At 48.6% G+C, this 14184-nt stretch overlaps 1 protein-coding gene and 1 pseudogene across 1 annotated transcript; one reads left to right on the forward strand and one right to left on the reverse strand.

Moving 5' to 3' along the window:
* Window positions 1-608: 608 nt before the first annotated feature.
* On the reverse strand, window positions 609-1580 carry LOC138078859 (zeta-crystallin pseudogene; annotated as a pseudogene).
* A 39-nt stretch (window positions 1581-1619) lies between these two features.
* On the forward strand, window positions 1620-5464 carry LOC138078721 (apolipoprotein L3-like). The gene is made up of 4 exons (XM_068971488.1): window positions 1620-1647; window positions 1962-2067; window positions 3663-3682; window positions 4968-5464. Exons 1-4 carry the CDS (start codon window positions 1620-1622, stop codon window positions 5462-5464), a joined length of 651 nt encoding a protein of 216 aa, XP_068827589.1.
* The last annotated feature ends 8720 nt before the right edge of the window (window positions 5465-14184 follow it).

Here is a 14184-nt window from a genome sequence, read left to right on the forward strand (position 1 = left end):
AAATATATGATCCCTGTCACACAAAGAGATAATTTTAAATTTACTTTGAAACTGAACTAATCAACACATATATATGTGGAAACTATGCACCTGAGGTGCTAAGTCCTTCAGTCACGTCTCACTCTTTGTGACCCCGTGGACTATAACCCATCAGGCTCCTCCGTCCATGGGATTCTCCAGGTAAGAGTACTGGAGTGGGGTGCCATTGCCTTCTCCAGCTGTGGGCTAACCAGAGACTAAAGAAACTTTATAAGGAGAAGTAGGCTTGGGAATCAAGCAGTCCTATTTTGAATTAGCATGTTTTAGTCAAAGGTATGGGATTCATGATAAGCATTGGTTAGCAATTTCTGTGACGTCCTCCAGTGGCAAGTGACCACTAGCATCCTAGTTCCCATTATGATGATTCCTTGATGAGAGGTAGAAGGCATAAAGAATATTGCCAGCTATAAAATAAACTACACTCAATGCCTATGATTGCTAAAAAGAAGTATTTTTTTTCAATAGAAGAAACTCACTGAATCAAATGAAAGCTAAGCAGAGCAAACGCAGTTTGCTCAAAACTGAGGTAAGAAACCTCTAATTACACAGGAAATCAATGCAAGCATTAATCATTTTAAGAGAAGAATCATTTTCCCATAGCCCCATAGTTATGAAAGATATCTTCATGAGCCTGGGCTGCCTGAGCCAGTGAATACCAGGGGCCTATTACTGGTCTCAACCAACCAATTTCCATTCCGGCTTGGAAGGCTGCTGCAAACTGCTGGAATTCCTCCTTGGAGGATGAAGGGAGAGCTACTCCTCTTATGCTAGATTCCTTCGTCATGGATCCTGTGGGTTTACTTCTTAGGACCTCTGGGGCCAACAACTATTTCTCGTCCTCCATGTGACAAAAAATTCAAAGCATCTCTAAGATTGACATTAGCAAACATTTCAATAATCACATCAACTCTTTTCACCAACAGATTTCTTAGTTTTATCAATATAATTAGCTTCTTTGTGATTAAATACTTCGTGGGCTTCATTTTGGAAAGCGATCTTTTGTCCTTCCTCAGTAGCAGCTGTGCCCGAAATCTTTAAGCCGTAAGCTCTAACCATGTGGCATGCTGCTCTTCCAGCTCCTCCACCTGCCCGAGAACACTTCCTCCAGCTTTCACGGGCACTGCGGAGCAGACTCGATAAGCAGTAAAGCACGAGATGCTGATGGCAGCTCCTTGTTTAAAGTCCAGTTTTCCTGGCAGAGTGTGAACAGTGTGATGGGCTTCCAGAGCAAACTCGGTGTAGCCCCCAGAGACCGTCCTGGTAGTGAATGTCACCTTTCTTGCAAGCAGATACATTCTCTCCAGCAGCTTCTACTATCCCAGCCACATCTCAGCTAGGAGTAGAAGGTAGAAGTGGTTTTATACTGTGAGTGCAGGAGCGGATATATGCGTCCACTGGGTTTACACCACATGCTTGCACTTTGTTAGAACCTGGTGGTCTTTCAGAATTGGTACAGCAACATCCAGCTGGAGTTTCAGCACTTCGGGTCCACCAAATTCAAACACTCAAGTAGCTCTCACCAACTTCTGAACTGTCACCATAGTGATCTAGATACATGTTCTAGGCTGGAAAATTAAAATATGCAAGCCCTCCCCCAGATTCCACAAGGTTAAAAAGACAGAAAAGCTACTCAACACCATTTATTATCCATCACACATTTTTCTTGGCTTTCTCGGTGACTCAGACAGTAAAGAATCTGCCTGCAACACAGGAGACTTGGATTTGATCCCTGGGTCGGGAAGATCCCCTGGAGGAGGGAATGGATACCCACTCCAGGATTTTTGCCTGAAGAATTCCATGGACAGAGGAGCCTGGCGGGCTATAGTCCATGGGGTCGCACAAAACCAAAGACCACTGAGCGACAAACACTTTCTCTTTTTCACTTCACAAGTTCTAACCTTATTCCCTTTCCTTTCATCTAGATATTGAGATCATTTTTGAGGATGTCACTGAGTATCTCTGGGACATACTGAGCAGAGAGGAACTGCTACTCCTGCTGACTGATTTCCTGAAGAAATTGAAGTTGAGGCTGGTTTGTCCAGGTAACCTGCATTATGTATTGGGAAGGTCCCACACCCCGAAGCACCAGGCTAGTTTCCTCCTGGAAGGAACACCTCCTCCAAGCAGGACCTTATGGTGGGGGATGAGGATGTTCCTTCTCAACATCTCATGAGGAATGCTTCCTCCATGTCATTTGAACGTTGAATTGAGAAAAGATGAAACCTGCAAGGAAGGGGCAGGTTATGTGACCTTGGACATGTTACAGAACTGCTCTCTGCTTTAGTCCTTATCTGTTCAGTTAAATTGTGAGGACACTGTGATCATGCATGCAAGGAGCTTCCCATAATGACTGACACAGAGTAGGTGTTCAGTCAATATCAACATTTTAAAATCTTATTGGGAAGAGACAGGGACCAAGAGTCTTCTTTCTGGTGATAAAAATCAAGCAGAATTTCCTCTGGGGCAAGTCAGAAAATCCTGATGCCATTGTTTGTATTACTCAGGCTTCTGCCTAGACCCTTTCTATTCCCCATCTTACGAACTGTACCAAATGATTGTATCAAACCAAACGGCAGGATCCTGCTGGCCCATAAGGCAGCGAGGCTGGAGAGGAACTGGTTGGAGCTGGTGGGATCCTGGATGTAGCGCTGCCCAACTCTGGGGCTCTGTGCTTATATGTTAGAGTCTCAGACTTGCCTGTGTCTAATGGGAACAGCAATTCAGTCTGATGGACTATGTTCACGGCCTCAGAGTGAACTGTATGGTCAGAGGTGGGGAAGCAAGGACCAGGGAGTCCTGGACCAGGGTCAGACCCAGGGTCAGGGTGGAGCAGAGGGTCCAGGCTGAAGGACGAGCAGGCGGGCTTGGGCAGCAGGACGGGGACTAGAGTGAGGGGAGTGGGCCCCGAGGACACGGACCTGAAGGGGCTGTGAGCCTAGCAGAGGCCCCCTGACTGGGAGGAACGGCATTTCTTCCCTCCCTCACGATCCCTCAAGCTGGGCTAGAGGGCCCTGGGTGACCGTGTCTGCACACCATGCCCGGACCTGGCTTCTCACTCCATCTGGGATCCTCTTGTAGTCTCTGTGGAGCCTCCCTGACAGTGGAAGGCCTTGTGGCTCAGTGAGCCCTCCAGGGTCACAGTGAGTGGCTGTGATTGTGTGTCATTTGAGGAATTCTGAGGAGCCTCATGCATCCCCACCGATGAGGAAAGCACTTCCTCCACCTGCTGTGCAAGTGCTGGTCTCTTCAGGCTCAGCCATTCAGATGGATGTTTCCTCAACTCTCTTGAATCTTTAGAGGATCCACAAAGTTCCACATGACCTTGGGGTGCAGGCTCATGAGGCTGTCACAAATTAACATGTGACCCCTGAGAGGACAGTGTTGGTGGGCACTGGGTCAGGAGTCAGTGACGTGGGCTGCAGAGACCAGGGGAACCAGCAACACATCTCCCGATCTCCAGGCAGCTGGGGCACTGGATGGACTCAGGGACCTGCTGCTGGGAAGGCCAAGGACACAAGCCTTAGAAGACAGTAGATAGCAGATTAAATGACTGTTAAGGTGCCTTCTAGTTCTGACTTTGGGTTTGTTTGTTGGTTTTTTTCCCTACAAATTCTAAATCACAGAGACAGTCAATCTGCAAAGGGTGAGGGCACAGTGCTCAGGACTACGCTTTCGTTTGAACCAATGGCAAATTTAGGGGATGCCCAAAAGCACCCTCAGGTTTGAAAATTCCCTATACAACAGACAGGACTCACTGAAAGCCATAGTGATCTCAGTGTATTACAGGAAGCCTGTGGGTTTCCATCAGCCACAGGGCAGAGTCTGGGTGGATTTCACATCCAAAGCTTCGATTGTCCCCAGGATGCATTACTGTTCTGGAACTCAGTGAGTGGCAGGTCACATGGAACACTGCCTGCCAGGGACACGCACCCATTTAAAAACAAATTATCCTGACTTGTCGTCTCCAGCGCCTCCCAGATGTCAGACTAATGTCCTAGAGTCCAGCTCCTCCAGAGGTCAGAACTGATACCACGTGACCCAGGGGCCCCATCATACATCTCATCAGACTGTCCAGTGGCAAGAGGCCCAGGCAGACGAGGACATTCATTCCAGCCAGCATATTCTAGGGGCTTAGGGACCACTTCCCTGTAGCCAAGGGCCAAGAAATGAGTCCTCACTACACACCGAGGCCCTTGAATACAAGTTCTCTGCTCCAATCCCACTTTTCTTTATTTGTGGAGTTCCCAACTTACCAACTCTTTGGAAGTGATGATGTTGACCTGTCTCTGAGGTGTCTTTACCAAATACCTATTTTTTCTTTTTGGCTGAGCCACATGGTTTGTGGGATCCTAGTTTCACAATCAGGGATTGAGGCATATCCTGGGCAGTGAGGGTGCAGAGTCCTAACCTCTGGACCACCGGGGAATTCCATCAAATACCTCTCTTCACTTACCAGTATCCTAAGGTGACATTTGCTTATCTGTTCCAGGATTAAATGGGGCTTCTCTGGTGGCTCAGATGGTAAAGAGTCTGCCCACAATGTGGGAGACCTGGGTTCAATCCCTGGGTCGATAAGATCCCCTGGAGAAGGGAATGGCAACCCTCTCCAGTATTCTTGCCTGGGAAATCCCATGGACAGAGGAGCCAGGCAGACTACAGTCCATGGGGTTCCAAAGAGTCAGACACCACTGAGCAACTTCACTTTCTTGTCTTTCTTCCTTTCCAGGATTGAATAAGTATATGAAGGATCTACAAGGTACAAAACCTGTGTTTAATGTTGAAAGAGAAAAGTTTACATTTGTAAAATTCTTTTCTAATAGGTTTATAATGCTAAATCCATAATTTATGCAGAATAGACATTATGGAACCTATTTTGCAGACAAGCAAACTGCCTTTCTAATCCCTTGACCTTCATTGTTACAGGAAAGACGTGGTTGCACTACACAAACATCTACACGAATTGGACGGAGACTTGATAGGGAAGGACCAGGACACGCTCACAAAATGGCAGCTGGACAGGGGGAGGTTTCTGAAGTTGCCTCGGGTGAAGCAGCAGCTGGAGGAGAGCACAGGAAAGCTCCACAAGCTCGCAGACAAGGTTGACAAGGACCACAAGGAGCATACCATCTCCAAAATGGCGGCCCACACCCCTGGCGCTGCATCTGGCGCCCGGACCCTCCTTGGCCTTGCTCTGGCATCCGTGACGGCGGGGGGCAGTCTGGCATTCTCGGCCGCTGGGTTAGGGCTGGGAGCAGCAGCTGCTGTGACAACTGCATCCACCAGCTACAAGGAAAATGCAAGCAGGTCAGCAGCCGAAACTGAAGCCAGTAGCCTGATGTCATCTCGCATCAAGAAATGGAAGGTGCTCCTAGAGGTACTCAGGAGCAACCCCCAAACTGTTGATACAACAGAGAAATTGGCATAAGCTGTGCAACACATTCAAAAAAATACGCGTGCCATGGAAACAGGCAAAGACAACCCTCAATTTGCAGCCAATGTAGGCGGCTACTTGGGCCCTGGGAAAACCACAGTCCCAGGCACCCGGCTGGTAAGGAAGGCCTGTCGGCTACCATGGCTCCGGCAGCTGTCACGGGAGCCCAGATCGCGGGTGCAGCCGCCGCAGGGCTCTCCCTCCTGGTGGACGTGAACTTCCTAGTGAAGGAGCCAACGCACCTGCATGATGGCGCAAAGGCAGAGTCTGCTGAGAACCTGAAGCAGCGGGCCAGGGAGCTGGAGGGGAATTCGCAGGAGCGCAACCAGATGTATGAGCTTCTGCAGTAGGGCCAGACTCAGCCACCCCCAGGACAGTGCAGGAGCCCGGATACACACGGGTCAAGGGGCAGAGATACCTTGTTAGAGGAAAAAAGGAGAGGGAGAGAAAATTTTTGGAGCTCAGTCTCAGGAATTTAGGGTTTCTGCAGCTGAGCACAGCAGGGGAGGGCTGGATGTTGGTGATGGCTCAGGGAGAGTGAAGGAAGGAGCCTGGAGCCTGGATTGAGGGAAGAGGGGAACTAGAGAAGGGTGGGGGGAGATAAACCACTTTTTTCCTTCATACTATGAAATTTTATTTTGTATTGAGGGATAGCCAGTCAACAACGTTGTGATAGTTTCAGGTGAACAGTGAAGGGACTCAGCCATACATATACATGTATCCATTCTCCCCCCAAACACCCTCCCATCAGAAACCACTTATTTTGAACTAAAGAAGTCCCTAGGGGCAGAAGAAGGGGAGAGGCAGGGGAACTAGCAATGAAACACCAGGAATGTGAATGGGCTGAAGATGAGAGAAAGTCTCAGAGTTAGGACTGTTGGAATCCAGAAGTAGCAGGGGCTCTCTATCACCCTCCCCAAGGTCTGATGCCCCAGCAAGAAGAGTCTCCCCCTGTCGGTGGTCTCTAGCCCTACCTGTCCAGCATCAACTCACCTTCGATCCAGCAGCTTATCTTAATTAGCCAGTGACTTCTTTTGCTTGCTTCTTTAATTGAAGTACAGTTGATTTACAATATTGTATTGGTTTCATATATACAGCACAATGTTTCAGTTATCACGTATCTATGTATATATCTGTTCTTTTTAATTTTTTCATTACAGATTATTACAAGATACTGAATATTTTCTCCTGTGCTACACATTAAGTTATTGGGTTGTTTTTTTTTTCAATCTATTTTATATATGGTAATGTGCATCTTTTAATCCCATACTCCTAATTTATGCCTCTCCCCCTTTGGTAACAATAAATTTATTTTCTGTGACTCTGAGTCTGTTTTGATTTGTTAAGAAGTTCATTTGTATTCTTCTTTTTTCTTTTTTTTGGCCATGCCAAGCAGCTTTTGGGATCTCAGTTCCCCGACCAGGGAATGAACAGAGCTTCGCTGGTGACTCAGCTGGTAAAGAATCCACCTGCAATGTGGGAAACCTGGGTTTGATTCCTCAATTGGGAAGATCCTCTGGACAAGGGGAAGGCTACCGACCAGGAGTGGGTGGTCGCAGAGCCCTCCCTCCAACACTCAGCCTGGCAGCGGTGTCCTCACGGTGTAGAGTGTTATAAGAGGGGGATGGCCGCCTTCTCCCCGGCCCTCCAGGCCTTCCAGCCTCAGGCCTCCAGGTGAGCTGAAGGGTGGGGGACAGGCTGGGGGCGGTGACTGGCAGAGCTCCAGATCCCTCACTTGGCCGCCCACTGGCCAGGCCCATCCTTGGGAAGACAGTGAACCTCTCATCCATCCCCACCTCTGAGACCTGAGGTGGTGGAGGTCTGCGTGGGTCCCAGTCCACAGAGGTCTCAGCAACTGGAGTAATTGGACGCTGTCATTAAGGTGACAGATTTAACCAGCTTCAGTCACTCCATTCAAGTTCCAAGAACTGGTCCAGCTGAGGTCAGTTGTTGACCCCAAGAAGGTGCCAGAGGTCAGGGTTAAGTGGCAAGGACATTGCACAGCATTGCTTCAAGGCCATTCTATGGTGGGGGCTGTTCTAAGAAGGGCAACAGCTGGGGGTTAGGGATTAACCTGAAGGGCATTTGCTGCAACACATGTCCCTGTGGATCCCATGCAATGATCTCTCCATGTTAAATGTGAAGCCTGAGGGGCAGCTGGGTCTGGGTGCCTGGCTACCTCAGTGATGATGGCTAGACAGGGCCTAGGGTCCTGACGGTGTTGTCAGCTGAAATCTGCCTCCTTATCGGGGCCTGAGCATGGGTGGGAGGACCTAGACTGGGTGCTGGAAGAAGGCTCTGGGCAGGATAACCAGCCCATACGGGATCCTCTCCTCCTACATAGGGCCTGGACCTCAGAGAGTGAAAGTTGAGGCTTGGGAATTTGCCCTTTCTTGTCTGAACAGAAAATAACATTTCTATCGTGGAGGTTTTGACAAACATCATGAGCTGACAGTGACCTGACCTTAAGAACAAAGGATCTGACAACAAGAAGTCTGCGAAAACTAACCACTCCCCTCCCACACCTTTCCAGTCCACGGGCTTTGCTGAGAGATTTCAGGGACTTCAGGATGTTTACGGAATGAGCTACTTCTCATCTCCTTGCATGGCCCAGCAGTAAACCTTTCTGGGCCCCAGACTCTGATATTTTGCTATTGTTTGGCTCACGGTATGTCAGGCTCTCGGACTTGCATTCTGTAACACATGCAGCCCAAACTATTCTTCTGGACCCTGGGGTCCCCCAAGGGCAAAGCTAGATGCCATGTGGAGCCCTATACCACGGCCACAGATACAGAGCTCCACACCAAGCTCATCTCCCAAACTGACTGTGCCCCATAGCAACCGTTGCCATGAGCCTGGTGATCTAAACCGGCCAGCTCCCCGACCCCATAGTAGGTGAAAAAAACCCCTCACTCTAAAGAATCACCTAATGCCCTTCCAGCAGGAATTTCCTATGTGTTGAGGCTATAGGAATTGGCCACTAGCCCACAAAGAGCATCAAGCGAGCCGGGTGATCAAATGATCAGCTGTCCCTGGTCCATCAGGAATTCTGCCCACTGTCTGAGCAGCGCTCCTCACTCCCTCTGCCCTTTGTTCCCAATACTTTCTCTCTTCTAAATACCCTGTATCTGGAAATTCTTTCCAACCCTCACACCACCACATTTTTGTGGCCGTATACGGACTCTCAGAGGCTTTAGCAACAGCCCCGGCTTCTCCCCACCAGAGGGCAGTAGCGCCCGCCCTACTTGTGACAACCAGAAATGTCTCCAGACATCCTGGAACATCTGCTGGGTGGGTGGGGGTTGGGGTTGGTGGTGACACAGTTCCCTGGGTAAGGTCACACCACTGGATCTTAGCTCTGGAAAAAACCCCGGGAGCGAGGTCAGGACTGTGGGCAGGGAGGTTGGCCGGCCCCCGCCTGGAGGCGCTGACCATGACCCTCGCCCCACAGGGCCTTCGCCAAGCGGCGGCAGCAGCTGGCGGCCCTGAAGGTCTTGCAGAGGAACTGCGCCGCCACCTCAAGCTGCGCACCCCGTGGCGGCGGCTCTTCACCAAGGTGGGTCTGGAGGGGCTCCGTGTGGCACAGGGACGAGCGGGCCTCACGCTGGCCTCCTGCGGGGCTCAGGCCCCGGGGCTGGCGCTTTACCCTTGTGTCCCCGGGCCCAGAACTTGAGCCGGGAATGGTCCTGCCCTGAGGATCTCGAGGGGTATGAGCTGGGACATGTGTCCAGCATGGATGGCCGAGGTGCTGTCGACCCTCCCCCCCACGTCAGCTCCACGTAGAGAGAGCACTGCCTACTCAGGAAATCTGGCTCAGGATCTGCGTCTGACTAGGTTCCCCCTAGGCTTTACAAACATCCCTTTATTATTAAAGTGTCTCAGGGTGGTTTGTTCATAAAAAATAATCTGTGTTAGTTGCAAATTCTTTTAATTTTTCGATTTTTAATTTTAAAAAACGCTGTCTTTTCTCCTCCTCCTGTAAAATGGTAAAATTCCTAGTCTTTATCACTGTCCTTCCATGTCTGCACCCTTCGGTAGCTCAGCTGGCAGAGCAGAGGACTGTAGAGGTGGTTAGCTGCTGTCATCCTTAGGTAGCTGGTTGGATTCTGGCTCCAAAGAAGTGGTTCAAGTTTCGGGCTTCGTTGGTGGCTCAGCTGGTAAAGAATCTGCCTGCAATGAGGGAGACCTGGGTTCTATCCCTGGGTGGGAAAGATCCCCTGAAGAAAGGAACGGCTACCCACTCCAGTATTCTGGCCTGGAGAATTCCATGGACTGTATAGTCCACGGAGTCGCAAAGAGTCGGACAGGACTGAATGACCTTCACTGTCACTTCCACATCTAGAAGAGAGTAGCTTGTCCTACCAGGTCTACACTGGTGGCTCAATTTCCCTGTATTCCTCACTGTTTTGTATATGCTGGGTTTAGGCTTATTTATGGCAAAGAAGGATGTTTTGCACTTGGGCAGCAGGCCTGCACGCAGGCCCCCGGGTCTCTCTTTGGCCAGCCTAGATGCTCAGAAGAGCTGCAGGCTCCTAGACCAAACGCTTGCCAGGCCTCCAGCTGCTGACCCGTCCTGCCACCGAGCAGGTACACTTTCGGGCCCTGGGAAGGAAGTGGCAGGAGGTGATGAGAGAGGTGGGGGCCAGCCCTGGAGCTGGGGTGCTGCTTCCTGCCAGCGGGGGCCCACTCCCATAGAAGTTCTGGGGGGCCTTCCCCGCCTCTCCAGCTGGTTGGACAGGACTGGGCTGTGGCTGCACACCTCCATCCTGCCCCCGTCTCTTCGTGGACTTCTCCCCCTACTCTCTGCTGTCTCTGTGTTTCTTATGAGGATGCTAGTTGATTTAGGGCCTACTCAGATAAGCCATAATGCTCTCATTACAAGATGTTTCACTTAAAGGGTTTTCAGAGACTGTTTTCCACATAAGGTCCCATACACAGTTGCAGAGATTAGGTCCTGGATGTACTTTTTGGGGAGCTATCATTTAACTCACTCCAGGACCCACGAATATCAGTTCTCCCTCTTAAGGTCCTCTGGACTGATGTTCACCTTGTGCAGGAGAAGTGCTGGAGGTGCCCATGTCTGCCGACCAAGGGGGAGGGAGCAGTCCCCAGGGCTGCATGAGCATGAGCGCCCAGGGGCCACTGATCCCAGAGTCCCTTGTGGAAGGGAGGGGTCCTTGCTCCCTTTCCAGCTGGCCACGTGTGTCCGTGGAGCCTCAATGCTAATGCCTCTCCTTGTCCAGCCTCTCTCGTTCCCCCTGCTCATCCCTCCTCACTCACTGCCGGCCCCTGAAGTGGACCATCCACCCTGGTCCCAGCAAGTGCTCACCTCTTCACTTGCCTCCACTGAGCTGTCGACTTTCCTACTGGTCTCTGATTCCTGGCATTAGCAATCCCCTCATCCCTAATTTTATACAGTTGCTTGTTTTTCCAAATAATTCTGAAGTTTCCTCCCAGACTATGATTGTGAATACAAAACTAGAAATGTCTGTTAATTTTCTGGCTGTGGTCCCCTGGGGTGATGGTGAGATGCTCAGAGGGGCACCGTGGAGGGATAAATAAATTCAAGAGCAAGCGAGATCACATCCGATGCTGTGTCCCAGGGTCTCCCCTTTATATGCCGGCAACAGGCATTTAGAGACATAGGACAACGTGGTGGCCAGGCCAATGAACTTTGTTCTCTGATTGTTGGGCAAATAAAAGGGCTTTAGCTTCCTATTAAGGTTCTATAAAACACTACAGTGAGGACAACCTAGAGAGATCAACAGAAAAGATGACACTGATTCTGTTTTTTGAATAATTTTTCAACAGTGACCAGGTAATATCTTTTAGTTTTTTTTCCTGCAAAAATGTCATACTTTTTTCTGAATTAGCAGCTGTAGCAGAGACCAATAGAAAGGAAAGTGAAGCTACTCAGTCGTGTCCGACTCTTTGTGACCCCATGGACTGTAGCCTTGTGGGATTCTCCAGGCAAGAATACTGGAGTGGGTTTCCATTTCCTTCTTCAGGGAATCTTCCTGACCCAGTGATCAAACCCAGGTCTCCTGCATTGCATCGAATTTGTTACTGTCTGAGCCACCAGGGAAGCCCTGAAGAGACCAAATAATCATTCCCAAATTTTCATCCTTCACTCCTTTAAAAAAAAAAAAACATTTTTTTAAGTTTCTAATTATAGAAAAAATACACAACATAAAATTAACCACTTTAGCCATTTCTAGTGTCCTTATTTTTTATAGAAAAGACAGTGAGTTTAGCCCTGTCTCCTTTGTAGCTCCATGTAACCTCATTGCTAAATTTTGACTAATCAAAGGTGAGAGGAATGATGTGTGGATCTTCTAGGTCATGCCTTTGAAGGGAAATTATGAGCTCTGTGTCCTTCTCTGCTCTATTTTGGGCTGAAATGTGTGATGAAAACCAGCTTCCACATTGAATAAGACCCCTCACTGGAAATGATGGCTGAGCAATAACAAGCTGGACTTCTGGTCGACTTACCTACCACCTACCTCCCAAATGCCTAGCAACTTGGACTTTCAGGTCTGAAATGAATACATCTACATTGTTTGAGTCAATATGTTAATATCTTGTGAGCCCTTTGTTACAGCAGCTCAGCATCCATGTCCTAACCAATATGAAACCATCCCTAGGCTTCATTCCTCCTCTAGGCTTTGAGTCTTCTCATCCTTTCAGAACGCTGCCTCTCTGTTCAGCCTCTGGAAATTGACCATTGCTTAGGTCGCCTGTGGCTTTGACATTGACTTCTCCCAGGATCCCATGTCTGAGCCCTCACCTCTCCAGGGGATCCCAACACTGTGGCCTGTGAATCAATGGCCCCTTTAGGCTTCTAAGACTCAGTTCCCAGACTGGCCCAGCCCAGCTTTATATTAGACAAGATTAAGGATCACCCCTCCACCTCCACACCCATCCCTCAGCCTTCCTGTTGACTTCCACACTTAACTGGTGAAATAGACAAGAATGAGAGGATGGCAACTCTAGGACCAAGGCCAGGGGGTAAGAAGATTTGGGACTAACTTCTAATAGGTATGGGCATTGTTTGGGGGATGATGGAAAAGTTCTGGGATTATGTAGTGTGATGTTTGTACACATAGTGAATATACTAAAAGCTACTTTTCAATGGTGAATTGTATGTTATGTGACTGATATCTCAATTCTTTTAAATGGTACTTTTTAGAAAGCTGTGGAGATGGTAGGGAAAGAGTTTCAGAGAGTACATCCTGAAAATGGACAAGAAAGGGGTAATGGAGAGTCAGGTGGAGAGAGGACAGGGCAGAGGGGAGGAAGCAGTGACCAGCTGTCTTCCTGCAGAAATCAAGGTGACAAGTGACAAGGGTCCTGCGTGGAGCTGCCGGGGTCCAGCCCCAGTGGATCCAGGGTAATTCGAAGGGGAGATGGAGTCAGCGTCTGGGAAAGGACTATTTAATTAGAAAAGAGAGATTAGGAAAGAATAGTGAAGGAGGAAAATTAGTGGAGAAAAGATGCTAAATAACTTGGTTTACGTGGAAAGCTAATAAAGTCTCAAGACAAGAAACTTGCGCCATCTATGTAGGCCACCGGCACCCACTTGAATAGCGGAGGGTGCCCCGCCTTGAGCTCCCTCTCGCATGGGTCTTAGAAGCCAGAGCAAGTAAGTAGACATGGCAAGCTTCCACGTTCCAGATGGGAATTCAGCCAGAAAAGAAGAGAAGGATAAAAGACCACATTGAGGAAACCAGTCTTTCCAGTGAATGGTCCATCCTTTATTGTCCTGGAAAGCTTTTTATACTTTTGGTTGTACATAGAGATCAATGGATAATACAAAATTATGCAAGGTCAGCGGCCCTGACTCTTATCGAGACCAGGCTTTCTCTCTGCATACCTAGCTGTATACACAAGTCTTAGGTGATTTACATCATCTTCTGGCCAGGAGGCCTATTAGAATTTTATGGCCCTTTTCTGATAAGGGTCCGTCAACCAGAAAACTTATTTGCCTTAAAAATGTTGTTCTTACTAAAGTCTGGTGCCACTCTCAGAAAGCACTAATTAAGGTTACATTCTTACATAGCAAGGACACAACAATTTATCACAAGGAAAGAGGAGTACAGTGATTTATAACAAAGAGAAAGTTCATTAACTCAAAAGTCTAGTATTGCTAACATCAAAACTACTATATTCTTTTCCTACATCCCAATTACATTGATTAATATCCTCCAGGTGCCTAAAAGATAAAGAATATGGAGGCCTGGCAGCTGTCATTAACTCAACAACGAAAACTTACACTAATATAATTCTTAGCTCTTTAAAAAAGGCTCTGTATCTTTAAGATGTTTTAAGCTTCGTGCCTCTCCTGGTTGGGGGGCTGTAAACAATCACATGCGTAGTTGTAAAAGTCCGGACATACCAGTCAGGTAAGTTAGAAAGCTATCAGAGGGGTTTAAGCTGAGACTTTCTTTTTACGCCCAGGAGACTTATTGACTAGAGCTCTAAGTTAATTCCTATTAGAGGAAGGTGGTAGGGGACGGCCTCCTGTTAATGTCAGAGGAGTTGGTGAAAGCATAATGCAGTAAGGCAGGCAGACTCTGGTTTTGGGGGTAGATGCTCAAAAAATCCAGCGAGGTTCCCTTAAGGTCAGACTTGCCTTTGCCTGTCAGACCCCTTAACCTCATGACCTTTGCCACAGGCTGGACTCCTCATGCTGGCTCCCAGCATCTCCCCCTTTT

Source organism: Capricornis sumatraensis, chromosome 4 (genome assembly GCF_032405125.1).
Source record: "Capricornis sumatraensis isolate serow.1 chromosome 4, serow.2, whole genome shotgun sequence".
Lineage (NCBI taxonomy): Eukaryota > Metazoa > Chordata > Mammalia > Artiodactyla > Bovidae > Capricornis > Capricornis sumatraensis.

What these genes read in the sequence shown, in the direction of transcription:
- LOC138078721 (XM_068971488.1), top strand. Translation starts at nt 1,620, where the DNA reads ATGCAAGCCCTCCCCCAGATTCCACAAG. An exon ending in CCTCCCCCAGATTCCACAAG is followed by an intron (nt 1,648 to 1,961) that starts GTTAAAAAGACA and finishes CCTTTCATCTAG; the next exon opens with ATATTGAGATCATTTTTGAG. An exon ending in CTGAAGAAATTGAAGTTGAG is followed by an intron (nt 2,068 to 3,662) that starts GCTGGTTTGTCC and finishes TCTAAATCACAG; the next exon opens with AGACAGTCAATCTGCAAAGG.